This window comes from Eublepharis macularius, chromosome 2 (genome assembly GCF_028583425.1).
Source record: "Eublepharis macularius isolate TG4126 chromosome 2, MPM_Emac_v1.0, whole genome shotgun sequence".
In the NCBI taxonomy this organism is placed as follows: domain Eukaryota; kingdom Metazoa; phylum Chordata; class Lepidosauria; order Squamata; family Eublepharidae; genus Eublepharis; species Eublepharis macularius.
The window spans coordinates 25,719,601-25,746,048 of NC_072791.1; the positions used below are offsets into that span (position 1 = coordinate 25,719,601).

Below are 26,448 nucleotides of genomic sequence, written 5' to 3' on the forward strand. Positions count from 1 at the left end.
CATATGTTGGCCCTAGAAACCTGATTGAAGGATTCCATAGTTGGGCCAATCAGCAGGGTCTATCATTTGCAGTGAAAGCATGATTGTCAGTGATGATAACTGGTTATGCTGACTGGTGTGTGCGCAGGAGAGAAAATAACAAAGTATACACTTGTTTATATTTAGAAAGGAAATAAGAGATTCTTTATTGTAGGAACTCCATAGTCTGATAGGAAAGGAGGAGAGATAGATCCTATCTCTCTATCTAGTCTAAGGATGGGCATGGATGCTAGAACAAGTCCTGCATCCATGGTTGCAAGATGGAAGAAGAAGGAGAGATGGTGGCTGTGACAAAGCCAAGAAGAGAAACGTGAGAAGGAGGATGTCATGAGGAAGAAGTCCTGAGAATAGCAATCTACATACCAAAGGATAATCAGAGCTCTAACCTCTCTATCTTTCTAACTCTTTGTCCCTTTCTGGAACCTTAGGAAAGGACAATGCTGAGATTCTCTATAGACAAGACACTTACAGGAGGATGCTCTAGTGAAGATTGACGCAATGTTAGCCAGGAAACAGGTGACAGAGCAGAAGTCTTCGTCACTTTCACCTCTCTACAAAGAGCTGGGAGATCACTCCTTGGAGGGTGTATTTATTTCTTCTTTGCCTCCCCGATCCAGAGGTGAAATTAACATAGCCTTCAGGGAAGAGAAGGGGGAAGGGGAAATTAACAAACCCTCCCAGGAGGGATCTCCCTGCTCTTTGTAGAGAGGTGAAAGTGACGAAGCCTTCTACTCTGTCAAAATAGTAAAGAGTCCAGTAGCACCTTTAAGACTAACCAACTTTATTACAGCATAAGCTTTTGAGAGCCACAGCTCTCTTTGTCAGATGCATTCGAGAGCTGTGGCTCTCAAAAGCTTATGCTACAAAAAAGTTGGTTAGTCTTAAAGGTGCTACTGGACTCTTTACTATTTTGCTACTACAGACTAACATGGCTAATTCCCCTGGTTCTAGTCTGTCGCTTACCTTTCCCGGCTAACATTGCATCTCTCTTCACTTGAGCATCCTCGTGTAAAATGTCTTGTCTATAGAGACTCTCAGAGCCTCGCTACAAGTGACATTTTACACGCAAAGGGCACTTGATCATTGTCACAAGTCTTTCTGGGAACTGAAGTCCCTCTCCCCCACCCCTTTTCCTTCTGTTCCTTCCCCTCTCTGTTAGAATGGCTGCCTGAAGAGACGGAGAAAGCCTACGGCAACCGCAGCTTTTGCAAATCGTCTTGCTGGGGGGTGGGGGATGCTCTGGAGAAAGCTGACAAGTCGGTGAAGTCCTTCCCCTCTCTGTTAGAACTGTTAGAATCGCTGCCTGAAAAGTCAGAGAAAGCCTGCCTTTGCAAATCGTTCCTCCAGTCACAAGCCTGCTCTCAATGATCTTTGGGGGCGGGCAGCTGCAACTTTGCAGATCGTCTTGCTTGGGGAGGGGGGGATGCTCTGGAGAAAGCTGAGAAAGTTGCAGCTGCCCGCCCCCAAAGATCATTGAGAGCAGGCTTGTGACTGGAGGAACGATTTGCAAAGGCAGGCTTTCTCTGACTTTTCAGGCAGCGATTCTAACGGTTCTAACAGAGAGGGGAAGGACTTCACCGACTTGTCAGCTTTCTCCAGAGCATCCCCCACCCCCCAGCAAGACGATTTGCAAAAGCTGCTGTTGCCGTAGGCTTTCTCCGTCTCTTCAGGCAGCCATTCTAACTGAGAGGGGAAGGAACAGAAGGAAAAGGGGTGGGGGAGAGGGACTTCAGTTCCCAGAAAGACTTGCGAAAATGATCAAGTAGCCTTCACATGTAAAATGTCACTTGTAGCAAGGCTCAGAGTCTCCTCTTCTAACACAAACTCTATGTAAAGCTATGATGGACAGGAGGCTGTCCTGTCCCTGACAGTAAAAACACCAATCTCTTTTAGTCTTGATTGGTGTGTGAGTAGAGCAGCTAGCAGCCAATCAGGATCCCTGGAAGGGCTGGAAGAGCCAGATGGGAGCAGGAAGTGAGAGAAAAAGCTGTTATACTGTCAGCTCAGCTCAGAAAGGGTCTGAAACTTCAGAGGAAGAGAGACTGGAGAAACCTGCCTCAATGTTTGCCTGTGATAAAGCAGGCTAGCTTGAGACAGGGTTCAGGGCTACCTCAGGAAAAGAGCGGACAGTTGATGTAGAGCTCTGCCTGGTATTGTGGCAGAGTGGTTTGACTCTACCTTGGGGAGAGGACAGAGTTGTGAAGCACATCTCTGGTGATGAGCAGACCTTGTACCCTTAATCCTACTCTTGGGAAAGGAATGATAGAATAGACACAAATAGAGCACTACATGTGAAGGGAATAATCAGGGACCTGATTGTTGGGCGGACGGGTTATGTCCCTAGGGGCGTCCCAGCTTTCATTGCACCACCTGTAAAAGAATACACAAGACATTATTTACTGATATAAGGACTTGTTGGCTACTTACCCTGGAGATTTACCTATGGGATGTTCTCCTATTGTGGACTTCACTGCAATATGTTGTTTTGACCATAAGGAAACTGTACTTCATTGGTTTACAACAGAGACTTGAGTTTGCACTGTTTGCGTATTGTTTATTGATTACTTATAATTGGTGTTTAATTCTTCCTTGGAATACAATTTTTTACTTTGTCTTGGGAAAGCAAGGCAGTATGAGTGGAATCCTATGTGTGTGAGAGAAGCCAACCTGGTGGCTAGTCAGTGAAAGCCTGTTTGAAAGCGTTAAAAGGAATTAAAGGGAATTAAAATCACAATCTAAAGCTGTAAATAGTCTTGGTTGGGTTTCTTCTGGGCTGCTTATTTGTTATTTAAAAACAAAAATGTACATAAATAAATATTCTTTGTTATTTTTATAAACCTCCTGCTTCAGTGATCTCTGAGTTCTTACCACAAAACGTTCCTCACAGCAGCAAACTCGAAGCCTTTACACTTGCTACCGTAAGAACATACAGCAACTGAGGGGAAGGTTTACATTTTGAAAGAAGCATAGTTTCCAAAATTATGGGAGGTTGTGTGGGTTCCTTCAATTGAAAAAAAGGCCAGTCACAAGTTGCTGGTAGTGGTGAGATTTGAAACCATGCTGTTGAAATGATCATAGGCAGGGCTCATTTCGAGGGGGAATGCATAGGAACGCAGTTCCGGCAGTTCCCCAGAGGTCACATGTCAGGTGGCCCTGCCCACCTGACTCTCAGCCATTTGGGCCCATTTTGGCCTGGATTGGGGCCAAAATATCCTGGATCGGGTCTCTGATGGGTGGTGGATCACTCTCCCGCTCAGCAGCGGCCTGATCCTCACCATTTTGGACCCCTTTTCGGCCATTTTCAGCCCCTTTTTGCCATTTTGGGCCCAATTTTGGCCCTGAATGGCCAGGATTGGGTCCAAAACAGCCAGGATAGATGATGTCAGGAGGTGTGGCATATGCAAATCAGTTATGCTAATGACACACTTCTGGTGATGTCAAGGGGCATGGTATATACTAATGAGTTGTGCTAATGAATTATGCTAATGAATTCCTCCAGCCCTTTTTCTACAAAATGACCCTTGACCATAGGGATCCTGTCTCATAGTCTCCCATGTATGTAAGCAGGCTGAACAATTAAATATGTGAAGATAAGGTTTGCATCTCCAGAGTGTTAGCTGGGAGGAAATGTTTCTCAGGAGACTTTGGAAGTCTCAGAACCTGTCTTCTAGAATAAAGCAGGCTTCTTTGAAGAGACTGTAGTCATCAGGGGTGTGCAATTCAGGATTCTGATTTGGAAAAAAAACTCAAACTGGGCCCAATTAGGAAAGATTTGGGATTCCCAAATCGGACCCAGCTTTGCTGGCCTGATTTGGAAATGCCTGATCAAAGCTTTCCGAAGTAATTCATATAGCTTTGGGAAGCTTCAGGCAAAGTGGCAGCAGCTGCTCCCATAGCACTTTTCTAGTTGTTTGGACTGCAAACAGCAAGAAAATTGCTGCTTACTTTCAACACACACACACACACTTTTTACCCTCAATGGGAGGGGGAAGAGGGTTCCCTCCTCTCCCTCCCATGGGGGAAAAATGGTGGGGCAGGACGTTTGAAAGTAAACCAGATTTCCAGGGAAGACCCTGAGCTGAAAAGAAGGCGCTCTCATCAGCTCCTGAACTCTCTACATTCCAGGGGCATTATTTATAATGCCAGCAGAGTTAAAACCTCCCAGACAAGAATAATGAAAGGTGGTTGAATGGAGAAATGAAGGAATGAGTGGGATTCTTCATGTGGCTTCTTAACAGCTTGAATTGAGTAAGTGGAGAAGCTTGGAATAGCTATAAGCTTGGCTCTCACATTGTTTATTTTTCTTTTCCTCCTATTTTCCACTTCTTTCCCCACCTCCCACCCCTATCAAGAAGATTACTTTCTAAGAAATATTTAATGTGCTACAAGATCAAAGCACTACAAGATTAAAATAGAAGAACAATTTGCAATACGGAGTTTCAATCGCCTTCACCCCTCCCCCTCGCTACCTTCTTCTTGCTGATTATGCTCCGAGGATGGGGGTGGCTGAGATGGAGAAAGTTATTTTGAGAAGGGAGATAAAGAAATGGTGTATAGAAGAGACCAGAAGATATGAAACTTTGCATTTAAATTAAAGGTCTCCAAAACCTGCAGGATCTGACTGTATATTGCAACTGTGTCTTTTTGCTTCCCCTGCTCTCCTCCCTTTTGGAATTACAACTGGCTGCACTGAACTGTGTGTTGTTACAGGAAAAAAGAAAGAAAAGATACTGAATTTGGCTGTGTTCTTTTTTTGGAAAATTTTCCCTTTGGGGTGTATGAGCTTCAAACTGGGCACTCCTCTTACTATCTCCATGGTTCTCTTCTCTTGCTCTAATTTTCTCTTTCTTTGAAGAAAACAGAAATGGAATAGATTTTTTTTTTGATCCGGCTGGGTTTATAGAGAGAATAGGGGTTTTTTACTGTTTTTTGCACGGCTGCCATCTAGTGAACAAGAGAATTTTCACAGCCAGTTCCTGAACAAGACAATTGATACAGCCGAAGAGAATAGAAACATTTATGGGAGTGCATAACAAGCTAATCTTTTAATTAAATTACTAACGGTTTAATTGATTAAGCTTATATATTCATGTATATAAGATATTTGGATTAATAATATTAATACATTAATATTAATTTCCATTAAGCTGCTCTGTCACTCTCTTTTTCCTCTCCTTCTATATTAAATATTTTTATTCTCTTTCTATCATGTGGCCCTAATTTCTTACTATTTTTACATCATACTGATATTTTTTCCTGTTCATTCTTAATTAACACCTTTCCCTTGCAGTTTATCTTTTTTTTATTTTTGTCAAAGCCCTGAAGATTAATTTAGATAAGTCAACAAGTCATATCGCAATGTTCCTCTGAGGGATATATGAGAAGTCTGTATGAAATATTTTTAGAAAGAAGATCAAAGAGGTTGCAAAAAATGACCACTAGGAAAAAGAAAGAGAAAAAGAAGGAGGACAGCGAGGATGAGGATGATTCTCAGAATCTTATGGATAAAATCCAACAGAACCTAGAACTCTCAAACCATTACATCCCAAATAGAAGATCTGCTTTAAAAAACAGAGGAACATACTCAAAAAAATATTACATTTGAAGGTCAGAATACATATGATAAGATAAAGAAAGACATCTCAGCTCTGAAGCAAGAATTTGCAGCAGGACTGGGAGAAGTTCAAAAAACAGTACAGAAGAAAACACAGGATATTGAGATAGTCAAAGAATAATATAAAACTCTCAAACTGAGTCAAGAGGTCTTAACCCAGCAATTGGAATTAGCAGAACAAAAGATAGAAACTCTTGAAGTACAAAGCAGAATTCGGAATTTATCATTTCAATTTGTGTTTGAAGATTTAGGGGGAAAAGATTTGGAGGAGGAATTCAGAAGGTTATTACAAGATTATTTCAAGATTGAGGAAGATTGCTTAGGGATAGATCAAATATACAGGATTTACTCGAGATTCGGGGCAAGATTTAAAAAACCATGCGTTATATTGGTAAAATTTACACATAAGAAAACGAGAGACCTGATTTTTAAGAAACAAAGAGAGAATCTATTTAAAGTTTTGAGGAGAGAAATACAAGTCTTTCAAGATCTCCCACAAAGTGTGTTGAAAAAAAGGAAAGATTTTGATTCCCTGAGGCAACTGTTACACAAGAAAGAGATAAGATACTACTGGAGAATTCCATTTGCTCTTGAAGTTTTGTTACCAAAGAGGAGAAGACTGATAATCAACTACTGAATAAGCTAAACAACTGCTTGAAAAACTGGCAGTTGAATGTACATTGGACAATCAGAAGGTGCAAAGAGACAAATCATCAGAGGACGAGGAAGCAGCGGCATATTAACAATATGGGAAACTTTAGTATTCTGTCAGTAAACATCAGTGGCTTAAACGCCTCATCAAAATGATCTAGAACATTTAATCTATTAAAGAAGCAAAAAGTGGATATAATATGTCTTCAAGAAACCCATATTAAGAAAAAGCATGAACATATCTTAGAGAATAAAAAACTAGGCAAGGTTTACATATCATCCGCGGAAGAGGAGACGAATGGTGGTCTATGTTAGGAACCAACAAGTTAATATAATGGAAGAAATGAAAGACTCAGAAGGAAGATATATATTATTGAAAATTAAACACTCAGAGGGGAGGATTAGTACTCTAGCTACAATTTATGCACTGAACACTGCCAAGAAAAATTCTATGAGAAATTTTTTGATAAACTGTTGGATTTCCAAGAAGGAGAAATTATTATTTGCGGGGATATGAATGGAGTGTTGGACACAAAGATGGATCGATCGAAAAGAACAAGACGAGGAAAACTACCTGAAAATGTTGTGCATCATATGAAAGTATTTCATTTGACAGACACCTGGAGAACTTTGAACCCCAAAGTTAAGGATTATACCTTTTTTTCTGAAAGGCACCAAACATATTCAAGGATAGATATATGCTGAATATCTAAAACTGCATTAATGAACTTAAAGAAAGTAGAGATACAACCGAAAATTTATGCTGATTATAATCCCTTACTGATAGAGTGGCAAGAAGAATATAAGAGAAGAAGACGGAGGCTGGATGATAATAAATTATTACAAGATGGTATTTTAAAGCAATGTAAGAAAGAAGAATTTTTCAAATTGAATTGTACCAGTGATATTTCCATGACTACAGTTTGAGAAGAAAGCAAAGATTTTATGAGAGGGAATCTGATAGCTTTGATATAAAAAAAAGGAAGGAGAAAGCCAAAAAAATGAATGAATGAAATAGCTAAAATTCAACATTTGGAAGAACAACATAAGAAATCACTTAAGAAGACAATATTAACTGAAATTAAGCAGTTAAGAAATCAATTGAACTTGTTGCAAGTTGAAGAAACGCAGAAGAAATTAAGCTTCATGAAGCAGAAACATTTCTAACATGCAAACAAACCAGGTCATTTCCTGGCTTACTCTCTAAGTAATGAAACTGAGAGAAGGATCACAGCAGTCAAAAGGCATGATGGAATCACGTATATAGAAAGTGAAACAAGAAGGGGTGCTTTCACTGAAACCACCCCACTGCTGGCTTCACCCGATGCATCAGGTGAAGCCAGAGGCGGGGCATTTGAAAGATATCCTTCTCCTGCCACTCACCAGTGGCAGGAGACGGGGGTGCTGTCAGTTCCAAATGCTCCACCGCCAGCTTCACCCAATGCATCAGGTGAAGCCAGCATGGGGTGTTTGGAAGCAGCCCTTCTCCTGCCGCTGGTGAGCAGCAGGAGAAGAAGCACTGTCAGTTTCCACTTCCTTCTGTTCTCTCATTTCCTCCCCCCTCCCCCAGTCTCTGAGTTGAACACCTATAGCTTATTTGACTGCACCAAAATTGCTGGTTAAAGAGCCTGCCTTAAGCCATTTGAACATACACATTGTGTGGGTATCAATCCTGATTTTTAGTCTTGTAATCATTGAGTGTTATTGGCAATGAGCATTAGTTGTTAAGTACCCATTTGGAAGTCAGATAGTTTGTAATTTAAACCAAACTAAGGCACCAGCATGCTCCTGAATTCCATTTGAATCTGAGCAAGCATAAAATGCAAAGTCTTCTCATCTTGCATTTCCAGATTCCTAAATTTGCTACAGAGTTATGTTTGAACTTTAGTGGAGGACTTCAAACAACTCTCAAAGAATATTTCAAGATAACATATTAACCAATGTGCCAAGGGAATACAGAATTTTCTAAATTGGGTGGGCAGAAATGTTGGATGGCCAGATTCTAGTTGCTGTTTCCTCTGTATTTTGGCTGCTTCAGTTGGTAATGTCCAGCTGTCGGCTTCACCCAATGCATCGGGTGAAGCCAGTGTGGTGTGTTTGAAAGTACCCCTTCTTCTTCTGCTGATGAGCAGCAGGAGAAGGGGTGGTGTCAGTTTCAAACGCCCACATTGGCTTCAGGTAATGCAGGCGGCAGGGCATGTGAAAGCGCCCCTTTTGGTGATGTGGAAAGGGGCGCTTTCAGACCCTGCATGGCTTGCTTTAGCTGACAGGAGGAGGAGGGAGCTCCACCACCTGTCAGCTGAAGCAAGCCATGCAGGGTTTAGAAAGCACCCCTTTCCGTGCCACTTGCTAGTGGTGTGGAAAGGGGCACTTTCAGACCCCACACAGATTGTTTCAGCTGATAGGTGGAAGAGGAGGCTCCCCCGTTGGTCAGCTGAAGCAAGCAGCACATGGTCAAGTGTAGGTTAAACTTATGCCCCACAGCTTATTTCACCCAATGGGAGGAGGAGGAGGGAATCTCCTCCTCCCCCTCACCAGATGGGATGGGGAGAAGGGAACCTTCTCGTCCCTCTCCTGTCAGGTGAAATAAGTGGTGGGGCAGGAACTTTGTCGGTGTGCTCTGAATCTTTACAGAACATACCAAAGCGGGTCAATAAGTGATTTTCGAAGCAGCTGACTCTTTTCCCCACTTCGGAAATCCCAAAGCGGAAAATTTGAATCTTTTTTGTTGCACACCTCTAGTCGTCTCACAATCTCTAGTGAAACGTTCATGGTTTCTGAGAGGAGCTCACATTTAAGCTGTGAGAATCCTTATCTCAAGAATACAAACTTGGCTACTACCTGCTCCTAGATTGTCAACTGTAACTTTATAAATAAATGAGCCTAGCAAGTCTGTGGTACGCCTGTTAATATTTCTGTCCTTTTTTCCAAACCACTTTGTTCCCTTCCCCCTGGGAGCAAATAAAAGGTACTGTTTGGTGTCATGATTAAGAGCAGTGGGACTCTAATCTGGAGAACCAGGTTTGATTCCTCACTCCTCCACTTGAAGCCAGCTGGGTGACCATGGGTCAGTCACAGCTCTCTTAGAGCTCTCTCAACCCAACCCACCTTACAGGATGATTATCATGAGACTAATAACAACATAGTTTGTAAACCACTCTGAGTGGAAGTTAAGTTGTCCTAAAGGGTGGTATATAATTTGAATGTTGTTATTATTAGTAGTGTTGTTGTTCTTGTTGTTCTTTTTCTGTTTCCCTCACGGGTGCTGAATTTATATCATTTGGAAGCCATTCATGTTACGTCTATCAGGTAGAGGGTTGGATTAGAGAGACCACTGGTTGAGCCTTACAGAACCCTATTTCTATTTCAACATCATTTAAAACCCTATCACAAAAGGCCTTAGAAGAAATTATTCATAGATTTGGAACTGTCATTAATATGCTGACAGCACCTAGGTCTATAGTTCTCTTTCCGGAGGTGGTTTGCCATTGCCTTCCTCTGCAACCCTGGTCTTTGTTAGAGATATCCCATCCAATTACTAACCAAGGACGACCCTGCTTACCTTAGGATATCTGACGAGATTGAGTTTGCCTCAGCTATCCAGGTCATAGCTGTCTTATTCTACAGTTTTTCATAACATACCTTTACGCCCTCAGGACTCAATACGCATATTACAATTCTGTGTAAAATGTTAAGCCGCACAATTGGTCCATATTCTTCAGCCCTGCAAAGAGAAGCAGCCAAAGAATATTTTAAAGGTTTGTTTTTAAGAGAAAACAAAGAAAGAACAAGATATAAGACATGCTGAAGTAATTCTTGGCCAAAATTAGATCAAGCACCATTTCTTCTAAACAGGGCTTTTTTCCAGCTGAAATGTGGTGGAACGGAGTTCCAGAACTTCTTGAAAATGGTCACATGGCTGGTGGGCCCGCCCCTGATCTCCAGACAGAGGGGAGTTTAGATTGGCCTCCGTGCCAGTGGAACGGCATGGAGGGCAATCTAAACTCCCCTCTGTCTGGACATCAGGGGGCGGGGCCACCAGCCATATGACCATTTTCGCCGAGGGCAATTTAAACTTTTAAAAATGCCCCCCTTATTCCAGCTGACCCAAAGTGACATCATTGGCCCTGGGAGCATGTGTGCACTTTGCATGCACAGATGTCATACCAGGGGCACCACCTCCTGCCAAGAATTGCCCCCTGTACTGGCAACCCACTGAGTTCCACCACGTCGTTTCCCAGGAAAAAAAAGCCCTGCTTCTAAAGCATCCTATTGTTGCCACTTGCCTGGAAAACTGGCAGAGACCTCAACTGTTGAAAGAGCACAGCAAACGTTGGACCAATAGACAGCTAAATATGGGTGGGGTTCAAAGGATGGGGAAATCCCAAGAGAAGCTGAACAAAAAAACACGGACCAGTAAGGCTTCCCTCCTGACCTGAAGCTCTGGGGTAGAAACCACGGACCTTCAGACAACTTCTGGGGGAGGTAGCTGAGCGCACCCTACTAATTCTCCCAGGGCAACAGAGGTAGCTTGAGAGTAGATAACTTCACTGTGTTCCATGAAACAGTCTGAGATCTTTGGCGGACTGCACAGTGGCTCTTTACTTCACTGTCCTTAGTGTAAGGGGACTGTATGCATCAGCAAAACACAGTGGAATCCTAAAACTGGTCAACTCAAAATCCTACTGAAGTCTACTCAGTGGTTTTTACTGTCTAGAAAGTGTTCTTCAGATTGCACTGCTAGGGTAATGGTTATTTCTGATTTTATACCTATCCACCTTGTATCCTAGGGTGCCTGGGAGAAAGATGGGCATATAAATACTTTAAATAATATTTTTAAATACAATTTCCTTCCAGATAGCTAACAAAGGTAACTATGGCTATATTGATACTGTGATTGCCATAAATATAAGACAGCCTGATATGAATACTCAAAGTGAATTCTGACATCTGTCAATCCTATCCTGTTCTGCAAACACTGAATCAAAAGCTCCCATGCCAATTCTTGCATGACCAAAAAGCTAATATTTGACTTTAAAAAAATCTTCTAATGCATCCTACCAGAGAAAAGGTTAGTGTCTTTACTGGCATTGCCATTTTATTAATGAAAAATAACTTACCACTCCTGAAAATATTCATGAAAGACTTCATTCTTTAGAACTACTCTCAAGAGGATTGGCTCATGACCAAGGAAAAAGCTGCAATTGAAAAAACAAATTAAAAGGTAAATGTCAATAGGAAACATTCAAAAACAGCAGGAACTCTTACATCTTTCCCTTAAAAATTCTACACTAAAATGTAGCTCTTCTGGAATTTATAGTTCTTCTGGAATTACAACTGATCTCCAAACTACAGAGAGAAGTCACCCTGAAGGAAATGGCAACTTTGGAAAGCAGACTCTGGCTCTACACCCCTGCTGAGCTCCCCACCACAAACTCTGGCTTCCCCTGGCATTGCCCCCAAATCTCCAGGAATTTCTCAAGCTACAGTTGGCAACCCTACTCAGTTAAGAACCACAGAACACGAAACAGCAATAACACAAGGAGAATTATGTGCATTCTGAATTGCATGAGATGGAACTTCAGGAGGAATGTGCAGGGTGTTGTAATAAGAGTTTAGAACGTTCTTTCAAGTTTCCTCTTATGAAGGAAATTAACATGGCATGACCAGACAGGCACTCTGTTCCCTATATGTACCTCCCCTCACCCAGCTACAATTGAGGGCTAGTGGGGAAAAGGGAACTCAGAAGTTACTTTCTCTCAATTAGGATACCCATGTCCTTATACCCTCCAGGTGGCAGGTGGGGAGGGGTATGGTACTGACCAGGAGTGTGTTCTTTGCATGCACATGCTCCTGGCACCAATGTGATAATCACTTCCAGAAGTGATGTCATCATGACATCCACAGGAGTGCTCCTCCGCTCCACACAGGGCTGATTCTTTGAAAATCAGCCCCAAACAAAGTGTCAGAGCACTCTTGCAGCAGGTACAATGACATCACTTCTGGAAATGACATTGTTGTGTCCACTGGGAGAGCGCACACACACCACATGTATTCCCGGGGGTGCATACCAGTAGCGAGCAATCTCCAGGTGGTTCAAAATTTCCCACCGGTCACCAGCAACCAGTGGGCAAGTTGATAAACTGGTAGGCACCTGGGATCCCTACCCTCAATATATGCTGCCACCATTTAGACTAGGCCCATTTAATGTGACCAAAGAGTGTTTGTCTGTGTGTCCTATTTCCCCTCAGCTAACAACTTCAGGGCATCCAGGGATAAACAAAATAAAAATAAACTTTATTTACATGATGGGATATAGGAATGAACAGATTTTAAACTATGAAACATACTGGGGCTGAACAAGAAAGGTTTCAAAGTAAAAGGACAGATTAACAGCCAGTTATCTTTCTGCTGCCTTTCTTAGCAGTGTCTCAAACCCTTCTCCCTCAGCCTCTCCCAAGAGCCTCTTTCCCCCTCCAACAGACTGTTAACTCTGATTGACCCAGCATTCTACCCATTCCCATTGGCTGCCTCTCAGGAAAGGTGGAGATGGATCCAGTACTGTCCGTCACACATGGTTATTTTAATATTACACAACTTTGGCCAAGAGGCCCTAAAACAATTCCAACAGCTATTTTACAGCACCAACTTCTGGGTTTTTCTCCCAAAGTTATGAGTAGGTAGATGGCCTCTGCTCCAAAACAAGCTATTTATAAAGTGTGCAATCCTTCTGTGGGATCCTTACAGGAAGCAGCAAACCTCAGCGAACACCATAGCTCAAACTGCAGGCCACAAATTAGAATATGTACTACCAGGGCATCAGACCACCCCCTAATCAGGAAAGGCATTTGGAGGGCTAATCCTCTTTGGACCCATGCATGCAAGTGCTGGAGGTATTATTAGTAAGTTTTACAACAGAACTGTAAGGTAGGCCAGTATTATTATCCATACATTGGAGACAAGAGGCTGAGCTTACACTCTTCTGTCACATTTTTATTCCAGTCTCCTGCAAGGAGCTCAGGGTGGTATACATGGGGCTCCTTTTTCCTCCATTTCATCTAATATTTATGCAGTAACTTTCAGTAGTATTGGACTCTGCAGCTCTACTTACCTTGCCCTTGGAGGGCCAGGGATGTAGTCATACTTCATGTGGATATATTTTATGTAGCAGCAGTAAAGCACAAGAGCCAGGAGGGCCACAGCAAGCAAGAGGTGCAGCAAACCCCCGATCACCTCCTGTACTTCCATAACTGCCAGGAACATCCCTTTGACCACTGCAATGCCAAGGTCCGTCTCCGTCTCCGTCTGTGTCTGTCTGTCTCTGTTTCTCTCAGGTTTTGTTGGTTCCTAGAAGAAGATTGGCATGGTGGAGTTCTTGAGAAAGCACTTTTATACTGGGTGGAGATAGGCAGGGAGAAATCTGCATGAAGGTCTCTGCTTGTTTTCAGCCTCATTAAATCCAGGGCATGGATTCCAAAGTAGCTGGAAAGGCTGCCTTCATTATTATTTGCAAATTGGAACTAGGATCCAGTTAATCTGGAACTGCATTATTGCATGGCCTCTATGATAACCAGGGGCAAGTCTCAAGTGTCCTGATTGCTCCTAAATGCCCTCTTTCAAGTGCTAGAGTAGCTCCTTGGTTTACTGAGAGTGGAATTCGGGGGCAATGTCACTTTTGGGTGATGCTCTAGGCTGCCTCCTCTAGCCTCTTTGGTCTTTATCAGAGACTAAGCAAAATTCTTAAGAGTACCACTATATGGAGGCTAGTTTGAGAGCCAGTTTCGTGTAGTTGTTAAAAGCAGCAGGACTCTAATCTGGAGAATCAGGTTTGATTCCCCTCTCCTCCTCTTGAAGCCAGCTGGGTGACCTTGGGTCAGTCAGCTTCTAGGAGCTCTCTCAGCCCCACTCACCTCACAGGATGATTACTGTGGGGATGATAATAACATACTTTGTAAACTGCTCTGAGTGGGTGTTAAGTTGTCCTGAAGGGCGGTATATAACAGGGGTGGCCAAACTGTGGCTCGGGAGCTGCATGTGGCTCTTCTAGACATATTGTGTGACTCCCAGAGGTCTCTGAGTATCGCTGTGGCCATACATTTTATTTTAGTCTAGTTTATTTCCCTCCCTCCTTTCCTCCTTTCTTTCCATGTCTTTCACATTTTCAATAAAAATGTTGGGGTTGCCAGATCTGACTCAGAAAATATCTGGGGACTTTGGGGGTGAAGCCTAGCAAGGATGTGATGTGACTTTTGTGATGTCACTTCCAAGTAAAAGGTCAGGTGATGGCTCTTCCCAAGCTCCACCCCTTCCGATGATCTCACTTCCACAACACTCCCCCAAACCCACCTCCTCATCTGAAGTCACTTCAATGCATCATATCTTGTGTCTCTCAGACGTCTGATGTTTATTCTATGTGGCTTTTACATTAAGCAAATTTGGCCACCCCTGGTATATAAATTGAATGTTATTATTATTATTTCTCTCAGATCTTATTCTGACACTACCCACTACACCAAACTGGCACTGCTGAATGCCTGAGAAAGGGGAAACAGGGTACCTAGCAAGAACACAGAATTCCTTCTCAAAGACCTCATTGAGGTGTGTACCTCATTTTTAATGTATTGAGTTCATGGTGAAAGCACATTGTGAACATTGCATAACAAACTTAAAAGGCTGGTAACATTGGCCTCCGTATTATCCTCACAACAGCCACTCTGTGAAGTAGGTTAGGCTGTGTGGGAATGACTGGTCCAAGATCACCCAGTGAGTTTTAGTGGCAGAATGAGCATTCATTGGGGAGAAAAGTGGGGATATAAAGACAATAAATTAGCCCCCCCCCCCGAACTATCTATACAGGTAGCCTACATTCAGTTGGTGAAGGTAACAAATTCTCCAAGGATGCTTATTTTTGGGATGTGTCAACTTCCACTGACCCATGGGCACTGCCCCTTCTTGCCTACTGGGGTATCTGGAATTCACCAGTGGCAGTCCAAGTCTCCACCCCCAACCCTCAGAGGGGCTTTTGCGCCTTCTCTCTTGCACCTGCTGCCACCACTTGGCCTCTGTGGGAATTGCCTGTGGGGAGGGTCAAGACAGAAACTCCCCATTCCCTTGGACAGGCTTACCACTCTGAATCCTGCCTTGTGCCCAGTCTCCTGCCCTCCAGCACCTGGTTACCGCAGGGATGGTGTACGGCACTTGTGCACCACTGGGGGGATCAGTCAATTGCCATCAGACTACCCCCTTCTCATGGCACCTGTTTTAGGTAGCATGTTGAGCAGTGGGAGTCTATGTCATACAGAGAAGAGCTACCTGCATTTAAGAATTTTTTAAAAATTGAAGAAAAGATAAAAAAAGGTTCACCCTCACTTTAAGCATGGCAACAACAAAAAGAAGCTGGTAAAAAGTTCTTACAGTTCCTCTATCCCTCAGACTGTACATGCCTAACTTAGATCTGCTGTTTAGGCAGGCTCTCTGTCTTAGAAAGTTCCAGCTTGTCCTCATACCTTTCCTGGATCAGGCCTCCAGCCTCCACGTGGTCAATGGCCACCACCTGCAAGGGGCCAGCTCTCAGCTCCTTCAGCTTCCAGCTCAAGTCAGCCAAAGAAACCTTTCTCCTTGTGCCAGGAGGCCTTATTCTCTCCCTTTGCCCACCCCATGCTCATAGGCTCAGGTCCATGCCTCTGTGATCTGCACTCAACGGCATTTCACCAGACACTTTCTCAACCATTTCAGTTACCGGTGTGGGGTGCACTGCTTTAGTTAATTGGGTATTTATCTCCAGACTCATGAGCAGAGAACAAATTTTTAAAGCGACCTGTCTAATTATATGGTTACCACGGTGTCAAAATGAAAGACCATTATCAACAAATAAATACATACATACATTCAATATATAGTATATGGCATTTACAATATTTTGTATAAAAATACAGTATATAGAAAAATATCCTTGGTAAAAAATACTTATTATAAAAATCATTGTACCAAAAAATATATATGTGGACTCTTGAAAGACCATTGATGTTATAAAGAACCGGTGATGTTATAAAAATGCCGAAAAATCAGTTTCATTATTGAGTCCTTCTGGAGTCAGAATATTCATTCTAAAAATACATCTTGCTTCAAACTGTAGTAAGATCTTATCGTTATTAACAGACGGATTCATCACTTCAAGGACAGAGAATTGAAATTCTCTTTTGTGTCTATGATGTCATTCAAAGTGCTGAGTTAGAGGAGCCTCTCTATTTTTAGTACGTAATTTAGAGAGATGCTCTTGTATTCGGGTGTGGATTGGGTGGGTGGTACTGCCGATATGCATTAAAGTGCACATGCATTTAAGAATGTGAATGTATATTACATTGGATGTAGAACATGTTGAAAAGTTCTTAGAGTTCTTAGAGGTCAGAGACACCAACATACGTCCACCAGATGGGGACATCATGGCATTGGGGCCAATACTGTTGTCCACACCTCGCATGGTGCAGAGGCAGTTCTCACCCAAACACAGCGGCTGGACATACAGCATTGGACGTTTAGGTACATGGGATAGATAGGTTTCTCAATAGACAGGTGCATAGCTGTATGGGATAGGTGTATAGGATAGAGGGATGAATGGAAACATGGAATACCTGAATTGGATTGACAGGAGAGACAGATACCATAGAGACAGATGGATCGCATAAATATTTGCATTATCCGGTCATTAGAAAGTTGGAAGTAAAGAACCAAGGGTGGGAGGTGGGGCCTGCTCCTAAAATGTAGAAGTGGAGGCTCACATGCTGGCCATTGAGGCAGTGGAGGATGCCTCCTTCCCCCCTCCATCATGGGGGAGGCATCGGTTCCCCTAGGAATGGGGATTGTGGGCAGACAGGTAGGTGCCCATGTAGGGAGCACACAGCCCACCGACGAGGCCCAGAGATCAAGTGGAGCCATTTGGGTGGGTCTCCTGGCGTGGCTCTCTTCTTTCCTCCTCCTCCTCCTCCTCCTCCTCCTCCGCTGCCTGCCTCTCGCCCCTGCCCAATTCCCTCCATCCTGCCTTCTCTTTCTGGAAACAGAGCACTGCTGTATGGAGCTCCTTTTTCCAGCACTGCATCTGACCCGCCCACAGGCAATGCTGCCCTTGATCCAGGGGTCACAGAGGGAGGCCATTTGGTACAGCACCTCATGGTGCAGAGGATGCAAGTGCACGGCCATGCATGCCTGCATCCTCCTCACAAAGTGCCTGACCCTGAGGAGCAGCTCTTTCTCGTGCTCGGGCTCCTTGGCCAGGAACTGGTCGAGCCTGTGGATCAGGGGGATGACCTGACCCAGGCTGGCCTTGTACGAGCACAAGAGCTTGGTGGCATCCTTAAAGGGTTTCAGCCTCCAGGACATCTGGGCAAGGACTCTCCATTCCATGGAGCTGAAGCTCCTCTCCCCTCCTCAGAACGTCCGTAGATGACAGGATGTCCTGCAACAGGGCCCTCTGCTCCACCAGATGACATATCATGTCATAGGTGGAGTTCCAGCAGGTGGGCAGGTCCTGAAAGAGTTGGTGCTTGGGGTCCCCCCTTCCCCTGCCTCTGGAACAGCTCGCAGGATGAGTTGATGCTGTGTGAGAAGAGGGAAGCGATGCAATGGCAGCTGTCCAGCAGATTACGCATCCACAACATTCCCTCATCCCAGCTGACCCTTGGCTTGCTCCCCAGCCTGAAAACATCCCTCATCACCAGGTACAGCTTGTGCGCCACCAGGCCCAGGAGGAATGCCTCTTTCAGGGCTGCCAACATGTTGCTTCCCACATTCATCACCATGAAGCCACGGACAAACCCTTCCTCCCACAGCCATCCACTTCCTCAGAGCCGCCTTTACAGTGGTGGTGATGTTCTTCCCAGTATGGACATTGTCCATCCCTTGGGCCTGGAGAAGAACTACCCTGTAGCCTGGTGTCAAGCATGGCATATTTTTCCAAGTGCAGTTCTTGGCCTGGGATGGCAGAGGTCCTCTGGTTGCCTCCAGTGGGCGGTGGTGGCAAGGTACCCATGATGGCAGCCACTCCAGAGGTCTGCCATGAAGTGTACTGTTTGGCCTTTCGTGGCCGATGAGCACCATGTCTCACACAGATTGGTAGAGGGCAGGCAGGACTCGACGCCCAATGGTGTGCCATGATGGCATGGAGAACCATGGGGCAAAGTGCTGAAGCAGCCTTTGGAAGCCCACGCCCTCCACAACAGATAGGGGGAATGCCCACCTCCTGAGCCCTTGACCTCACCATTTTTCAATGGCACTATCCCCAACCTCAATGGAACAACTTCCCCAAGGGCATCCTGCCTGACCGTTTCGCTCCCACCAGCAGCACCCTCGGGGCAAGACTTCTTGCTTGAGGTGCATTCTGGTGACCCTCCCACTGATCCCAGCTCAGAGGAGCTGGTGTATCTCTGTCTCCCCCCGCCGGATGTTCACTGGCTGAGGACGGAGACCACAGGCTTGAGCAGTGAGTCTTCAGGTGCCTAGTCAGGACCGTCGATGACAGGTGCTTTGGGTCATTTCCCCTGCCCACCAGGCCATCACAGACACTGTACCGCACCACACGGGGGTCATTCGGAAGGACCTGAAAGTGCTTCCGTACAGAGAATTTGAATCATGGCCCACTATCCGTTCCAGGGGACGGAGGACGAAGGGTCACTGGCTGCGCCACGGAGCTGGCAATGGAAAACGGAGTGAGGGGTGGATTGCAGTCAGGGACAGCACCAGGAGTTTGAGATGGGGACGAGCTGGCTATTTCATCGAACCCCAACCATTCCTCCATGGATCCCTCACCCTCCTCCTCCTCCTCAAACACTTTAAAGAATTCCTCTTTCACCAGCGGCAAGATCTCTTTGGCCTCTTCCACAGCCCCCACAGGTGGTTTTTGGGGAGCGGGAGTCTCTGAGCCCTGCCTAGTACTGCTTCCCGCAGGGCAACTTGGCCCATGACCACACTTTACCCCCAGCCAAAGCCTCATACTGCCAACAAACAAGAATTGAGGAGGAGAGAAAAGGAGAGAACACGGTGTGCCCTCAGCCAAGGTGCCCACTGAGCTTGGCACCACGGTCTGGCAGTAGCCCTGGAACCAGAGGGAGGGGCTAGAGCCCTAGCCCAGCACTCCCAGAAACCTGACCAGATCAGGCACTGATAATAATAATAATCAGTGTGAGCCCTCAGCCGAGGTGCCCACTGAGCTTGGCACCAGGGCCTGGCAGCAGCCCTGGAACCAAAGGCTGTTCGTGGCTTTTTTGCGTTCGTAATGCTGTTTGTGCCCATGTCTATTAAACACTACACCAAACTGGCTCAGTAAACCAGGGAGCTACTCTAGCACTTGAGAGAGGGCATTTAGGAGCAATCGTATCAATCTCTCTGGTCATTTTCTCATCCCAGAGGTTAATTAGAGCATTGACAGGAACACTGACCATATCAGTTGATCAGTTCCTTAAGACAGGGCCATGGTTATCATAGAGACTATGAAATCTTGAGCTGCTCCCAAATAGGTAGGCAGCATTGGCATGAACGCTGAAATTTCACAGGACGACGAGCCCAGGAATCTTTAACACTACCTCTGAGACCACCTCCTCCAACTCAGGTAGTAAGACTGCTAGATAGCGGGATGAGTGGTATACCAATAGAATCCCATTCCTGTCTCATGATCCCAACGCTAAGTACACAAGCTTTTAAAAAGACAGAAATGTCCTGGATGGGGCACAGAGTGCTGTTAGAACGCAGCATTTGCTTGGCATACCGATCATCCCAGGTGGACCTTTTGAGTTAGTCTTCCCCCACAACTATGAGGTTCCAAGAAGTGCTGAGGGACTTTGGGAGCCCAGTTGCTAACTCTGTGGAAAGACTGCCGGGATATTGCAATGATAGGCTCTGCCAGATGATAGACAGGATCACCTCTAGATATCCTCTACTTCAGGATATCCTGCCGTCGCATCACATGGTGCCCAATGTGGCACCCATGGGCACCATGGTGCCTGCTGGTACTCCCCCTGGTGCCTGCCAAACATTTTAGAAAGTGCATAGGGCCATTGTAAGGCAGAGATTTTTATTGGCGCCCTTCATGGAAATGAGTTTCCCATGGTTGCAACAGAAGCTGCAGCCACTGGAGGATCAAGAGGGCAGATAGGCACCCAAGCTTGTAGTTCCAGTCCATTTTCAGGCTTTCCTTGTTTTGATTCCCCCTCCTCTTTCTCCCTTCCTCCCCCTAGGCTTTTCTTCATTTATTTTTATTCTTCCTCTGCAATTCTTTTGCAAAACATAGAGGAAGGTATAGTGTTTGCCACTATATCCTGAGTCAGCCATTTTGTGTTTGGCCTCACTTACTGTGGAAGCCATTTTGGGTTTAGCTTCGCCTCTGGGGCAGCTGTTTTGGCTGCCCCCCCTCCACAGTAGCTGAACACAGAATTCTGTGTTCCCAGAAGTTCACTTGCCATATAGGCTGATTTCATACACAAAATAAACACACAAACTACTCGCAGAATAACTCTTTCCTCTCACCCACACAGACATGAACAGACTCTGGCTTCCACACAGACAGATTGGCTGGCTGACTGGACCCTTTCCTTCTGCACTCTGATTAAGCTGCAGTTCACTCTGCCCCGAGTGTACAGCTATCATCTAATCACAGCACAGCACTCACCTATCTAGCCACCTTCCTTACTTCAGAGGTCTGCATTTTAAACCATGGCAACATGCATTCAAAACCCCAGATTAACTAGCAGAAATATAATCCACAAACTATTTACAGGGAAAACATTACACCCTATCAGATTGGGTGTATAGATCCCATTGGAAAGCTCATGAGCTAGTGGCAGCTAGGAAATCTTATTTCTCTGCTGCCATTACATCAGCTAAATCATGTCAAGCACAATTATTTAGGTTAGCTAGGCAGTTGACAATTCTCAGGAATGAGCCTCTAAATGTAAGTGATTTGGCATTTAGCTGTGATATTTTTTCATGGTTCTTTGCCGCTAAAATTTCTCAGACCAGTTCTGGCTTAAATACTGAGTTAACCACAGTTAGAGTTGTTGGGTCCCCTTCTCCTTCTGGTGGTGGTGGTAGGGGGGAACCTGGCACTTATCTTTTGCCTTCCATGTGACTGTCCTCACATGTGTGCTCCCAGCGCTTGCGTCATGATTGTGGCAGCCACGGGAACGCTTCCATTTGGCACCAAAATCAGCCCAAAACAAAGCATGGGAGCACACCTGTGTCTGGCTTGACATCCCTTCAGGAAGTGATGTCATGGCACCTCCAGGGAGCATGCATGCAGTGTGTGTTCCCAGGGTGCCTACTGGTGGCGGGCAACCTCTTGCCAGCTTGCCAACTCCTGCTGATTGCTGGCAGATCAGCAGGAAATGGGGCAAACCCTCCAGAGTTTGCTCGCTGCTGGCAGCCCTGGGGAATCTAACCACAGTAGAGGTAGTTTTAGCACCATCAAGTCACTGTTGCTTGGGTTATTTCAACCTGATCTGGCCATGCTGATCCATGCTTCAGTAATTTCAAAGTGAGGTTACTGTAACATACTGTACACGGGGTTGATCTTGAAGATGATCTGGAAACTACAAAATGCAGCAATCCTTTGTTATCTGGGGTAGCCGGTGGGACCGCATCACTCCTATTCTGAGGTACCTGCAATGCCTGCCAATTAGTTTCCAGGTCCAGTGGAAGGTCTGGGTGCTCACCTTTAAAGCTGTTCATGACCTGAGGCCCACATAGTTGAAAGGCTGCCTCTCCCTGCACACTTCCTTGTGGTAGCTGTTTTTCTCAGCCAAGTCTTCTGTCAGTAGTACCACCACCTCTGTTTATCTAAGGCATAGTCAACAACAGTCTGGACTTCAGTGGCTTCCCCCTGATCTCTGGAACACAATCTTGGAAGAGGTCAGAGGGGTTCCTACCCTTCTGGCTTTCTGGAAAGGCTGCAAAACACCGCTATTCTGGACAGCTCTGGGGACAGACTGAGAAAAGGGGAAATATACGGCTGGAGGAAAAAAGATGTTTTTAGTTTGGTTTTTAAATCTATTGTTTTAATAATAACATCTGATTCAATTTATATACCGCCCTTCAGGACAACTTAATGCCCACTCAGAGTGGTTTACAAAGTGTGTTATTATGCCCATAACAAAACACCTTGTGAGGTGGGTGGGGCTGAGAGAGCTCCAGAGAGCTGTGACTAGCCCAAGGTCACCCAAGGCTTCAAGTGGAGGAGTGGGGAATCAAACCCAGCTCTCCAGATTAGAGTCCCGTGCTCTTAACCACTACACCAAACTGGCTCTCATATTTGTTTTATCAATATTTTTACACATTTGTTACTTGCCTTGGGTCCTGAGATGGATCCTCAGGAAAAAGGCAGGCATATAACTATTTTAAATAGGTAAAACACTGAAGCACCTTGATAGTTGAGATTCTGAGGATACAACAGTCGTGGAGGGGAGAAGCTATTGTCCCACCATCCTACAGGCCTACACATGGTCTAAAAGGCATGCTGTACGATCTCCGCAGGAGTTTCCTGATTTGATGTCTCCCAACCCTTTCCAAAGACCTCAAGGTCAAAGTGAAGAAAAAAGCAGAGCCATCCTAGACAGAAGGAGAAGACACCAGTAAGTGGCCCTCTTTAGCCCTTCTTCGCTGAGTATTCTGTGCAGGACAGGAGAGCCTCCATATAAAATTCCTCACTTCAGCCAGAAGCAGCCAAATTATGAAAACAAATCACACAACTAACCCAATGCCATGTGCCCCCAGCATGAGAAAGCTCCTTGGAATTTTGTCCCCGTAGTCCTTTCCCCCATCCTGGTGGTCCTGAATCCATAGAGAAAAAAGATGATGTTATTTTGCATCTCATACAGCAAGCGCGAGAGACGTTTCTTGGCTCCTTGTTTTGAACTGGTGGCGGCTTTAAAACAATAAACAAAATAATGTAGAAATGGCCTGATGATCTAATTGAAACGGTGTTTGGCTGTGAATCCATAGTTTGTCACATGTGTTAACTCCGTTTTGATGTATGATATACATATATTCGTTTTTTTCTGTGTATTTACACACTTGTTACTGGTACCTTGAATGTTGTTCAGATTCTACACTTGTCACATTTGTTCAGACTGTGGGTTCAAGTGTTGCTTTCAATTTGCAGTTTACAATACTCTCCTATTTTGGACACGCCTTCTTCTACTAGTGTACTTTGTTTTTGTGATCCTGATTCCATACCATCTAATGTCTTTGGAAAAACCCACAGTAAGATCTTTAAATTGCCTAAGGCAGGAGTCCCCAACCATTTTAAGCCTTGACCCACTTTGAAATTCGAAGTACGGAGATCAAAAGATCAGCCACGGTGAAATAGATCAAGCAGCAATTTACAATTTAAAGTGCACTCTGCCAGTGCTGCAAAAATCATTTCTCAACTATATATTAATTATAAAGTGCAGGGTGCTAATTTACAATACAATAAATAGCAAACAATCATTACATATCTTAATAGATACAGTTCACATCCAACAATGATACCTCAGATCAATAACATTGCAATTATGCTCATATTACGAAAGTATAAACAGAGAATGAGAGCCAAGCTACAAGTGACTTCAGCCAGAAGCAGCTAAATTATGAAAACAAATCACACAACTAACCCAACTCCATGTGCCCCCAGCATGAATAAGCTCCTTGGAATTTTGTCCCCATAGTCCTTTCCCCCATCCTGGTGGTCCTGAATCCACAGAGAAAAAAGATTATGTTATTTTGCATCTCATACAGTAAGCGCGAGAGACGTTTCTTGGCTCCTGTTTTGAACTGGTGGCGGCTTTAAAACTGAATAAATAGAATAATGTAGAAATGGCCTGATGATCTAATTGAAACGGCATTTGGCTGTGAATCCATAGTTTGTCGCATGTGTTAACTCCATTTTGATGTATGATATATTTACATATATTTATTTTTCTGTGTATTTACACACTTCTTATTGGTACCTTGAATATTGTTCACATTCTATAGTTTGTCACATTTGTTCATACTGTGGGTTCAAGTGTTGCTTTCAATTTGCAGTTTACAATACTCTCCTATTTTTGACATACCATTTTTTGTGATCCTGATTCCATACCATCCAATTTCTTTGGAAAAACCCACAGTAAGATCCTTGAATTGCCTAAGTCAGGAGTCTCCAACCATTTTAAGCCTTGAGGCACCTTTGGAATTCTGACAGAAGGTGGTGGTCGAAATCACAAAATGGCTACCACAAGGGCAGGAGCCAACCAAAAGATGTCAGGGAGTATGCCTCAGTCATCTTCAGAGGCTCTGTTTCAGTTGCCTCTACCATCGAAGGCTAGATGGCCAGCAACTTGAGAAAGGGCCTCCTCTGTCATGGCACCAAATCTTTGGAACTCTCTCCCCAGAGATAAAGGCAGCCATGAAGGAACTAGAAAAGATCCTTAAGGAAGTGTCACTGGAGACCAAGTTCAAGATAATTCATACTATGATATTCCTCATTACTATGTAGGGATGTGAAACTTAAACAATGAAGAAAGCTGACAAGAAGAAAACTGATTCATTTGAAATGTGATGCTATTGAAGGAGAGTTTTATGGATACCATGGATGGACAAAAAGACAAATAAGTGGGTTCTAGATCAATTCAAGCCTGAATTCTCCCTAGAAGCTAAAATGACTAAGGCTAGTGTACTATGGTCACATCATGAGAAGACAAGAATAACTGCAAGGGCTATACTGTTAGGAAAAGTTGAAGCAGTAAAAGACAAAACATGAAATTGATTGACTTGACGAAGCCACAGCCTTCAGTTGGCAAGACTGGAGCAAGGCTGCCAGTGCTAGGACATTTTGGAGGTCATTAATTCATAGGGTAGCCATGTTGGAAGTGACTTGACAGTACATAATGCACACACTCAAGGAGATTTGCCTCCCTCCCTCCATCATCTTCCACCGGTGGGTGAGGACTTGTTGTTTGGCATTCCCTCAATAACTTTTATTTACCCTCCTCCCTGTTTGTGTGTTTATATGTTCCATTTGTTTTAAATAAGCTGCCCTATACTGAATCAGACCATTAGTCTATCAAGTCTATCAGTATTGTTTACCTCTGACCAGCAGCAGCTCTCCAAAATCTCAGGTAAAGGTTTTTCACATTATCATGATATTTTCGGGGCCGGTGTATCCATTGAGGTGGGTCCAGTGCCGCCTCAAGCACTGAGGCGCCAGAGGGGGCGCTGTGGGTGGGGAGCGTAGCGCGGAACTGGTGGTGGCAGCACTGCCAGCTGAACAGGAGGGCTGGGAAGCTGCCTGCACACTTTCCTGGCCCCCTGCTGCACCTGGCCCACAGCTGCTGCAGCTTCCCAGCGCTCCTGCTCAGTTGCCCATGCTGCCGCCGCCACCTGCACACAGCTGCGGGCCAGGCACGGCAGACGGCCGGGGCGGCGCAGGCATGCTGTGTGATGACATCCAGGTGCATGTACTCATGCTTTGCACACACGCACGGGGGCAGCAAGAGCCCTGAAACTGCCCCCCCCCCCGGCCTCAGGTGCCAGAAACTCTGGCACTGGCCCTGGATATTTTTAACTGGAGATGCCAGGGATTGAACCTGGGACTTCCTACATGGAAAGCAGATGCTAATCCCTGAGTCATAGAAACAAGAGAGGGGAAAAAACCCCGCCAAGTCAAAAGTGTATCCAAAATTTACTAGAACAATTTAAAGTGGCAAGTGCTCAATTTCTCATGTGCAACAACAATTCATAGTCAATACATATTGTGTAATAAACTCCACAGGTAATGACTCCAAGGTACAAGGTAAGTCAGTTCAGCAAATAGCCTTGAAATATCAACTTTTCTTTCTTTCTTCTTTCAGTTTGCAATGTGACCAGCGGATTGATGGTGATGGAATCCAGACACCCAAAACCGGGCCCAGCTTTTTCTCACACAGATTTTCATCTCCACGGACTTTCTCAGGGGCGTATCAGTATTGCACTATAACAGTCACACAAATCTTAAGATATTGCACATTCCCATATACAATTAAAAATATTGTTACGTAACAACTTACCAGTGTCTTTTACAATTCTTTCATAGTACCTGGAGAGCGACGCCGGTAGCAGCTACCTGGCGTACTCCCTCACAGTTTGTATGGCTTGTTTATGCT

General features: G+C 44.6%; 1 protein-coding gene across 1 annotated transcript in view; it reads right to left on the reverse strand.

Moving 5' to 3' along the window:
- The window catches only part of LOC129324896 (cholesterol 24-hydroxylase-like), a 79,861-nt gene extending 66,269 nt beyond the window's left edge, over positions 1 to 13,592 (reverse strand). Inside the window, exons 1-3 of the mRNA XM_054972338.1 lie at positions 13,416 to 13,592; positions 11,425 to 11,502; positions 9,947 to 10,028 (exon numbers count right to left, since the gene is read on the reverse strand). Of these exons, the coding sequence (XP_054828313.1) occupies positions 9,947 to 10,028; positions 11,425 to 11,502; positions 13,416 to 13,567 (312 nt within the window). The 5' untranslated portion in view covers positions 13,568 to 13,592. The remainder of the gene's footprint in view (positions 1 to 9,946; positions 10,029 to 11,424; positions 11,503 to 13,415) is intronic.
- Between the last annotated feature and the right edge of the window lie 12,856 nt (positions 13,593 to 26,448).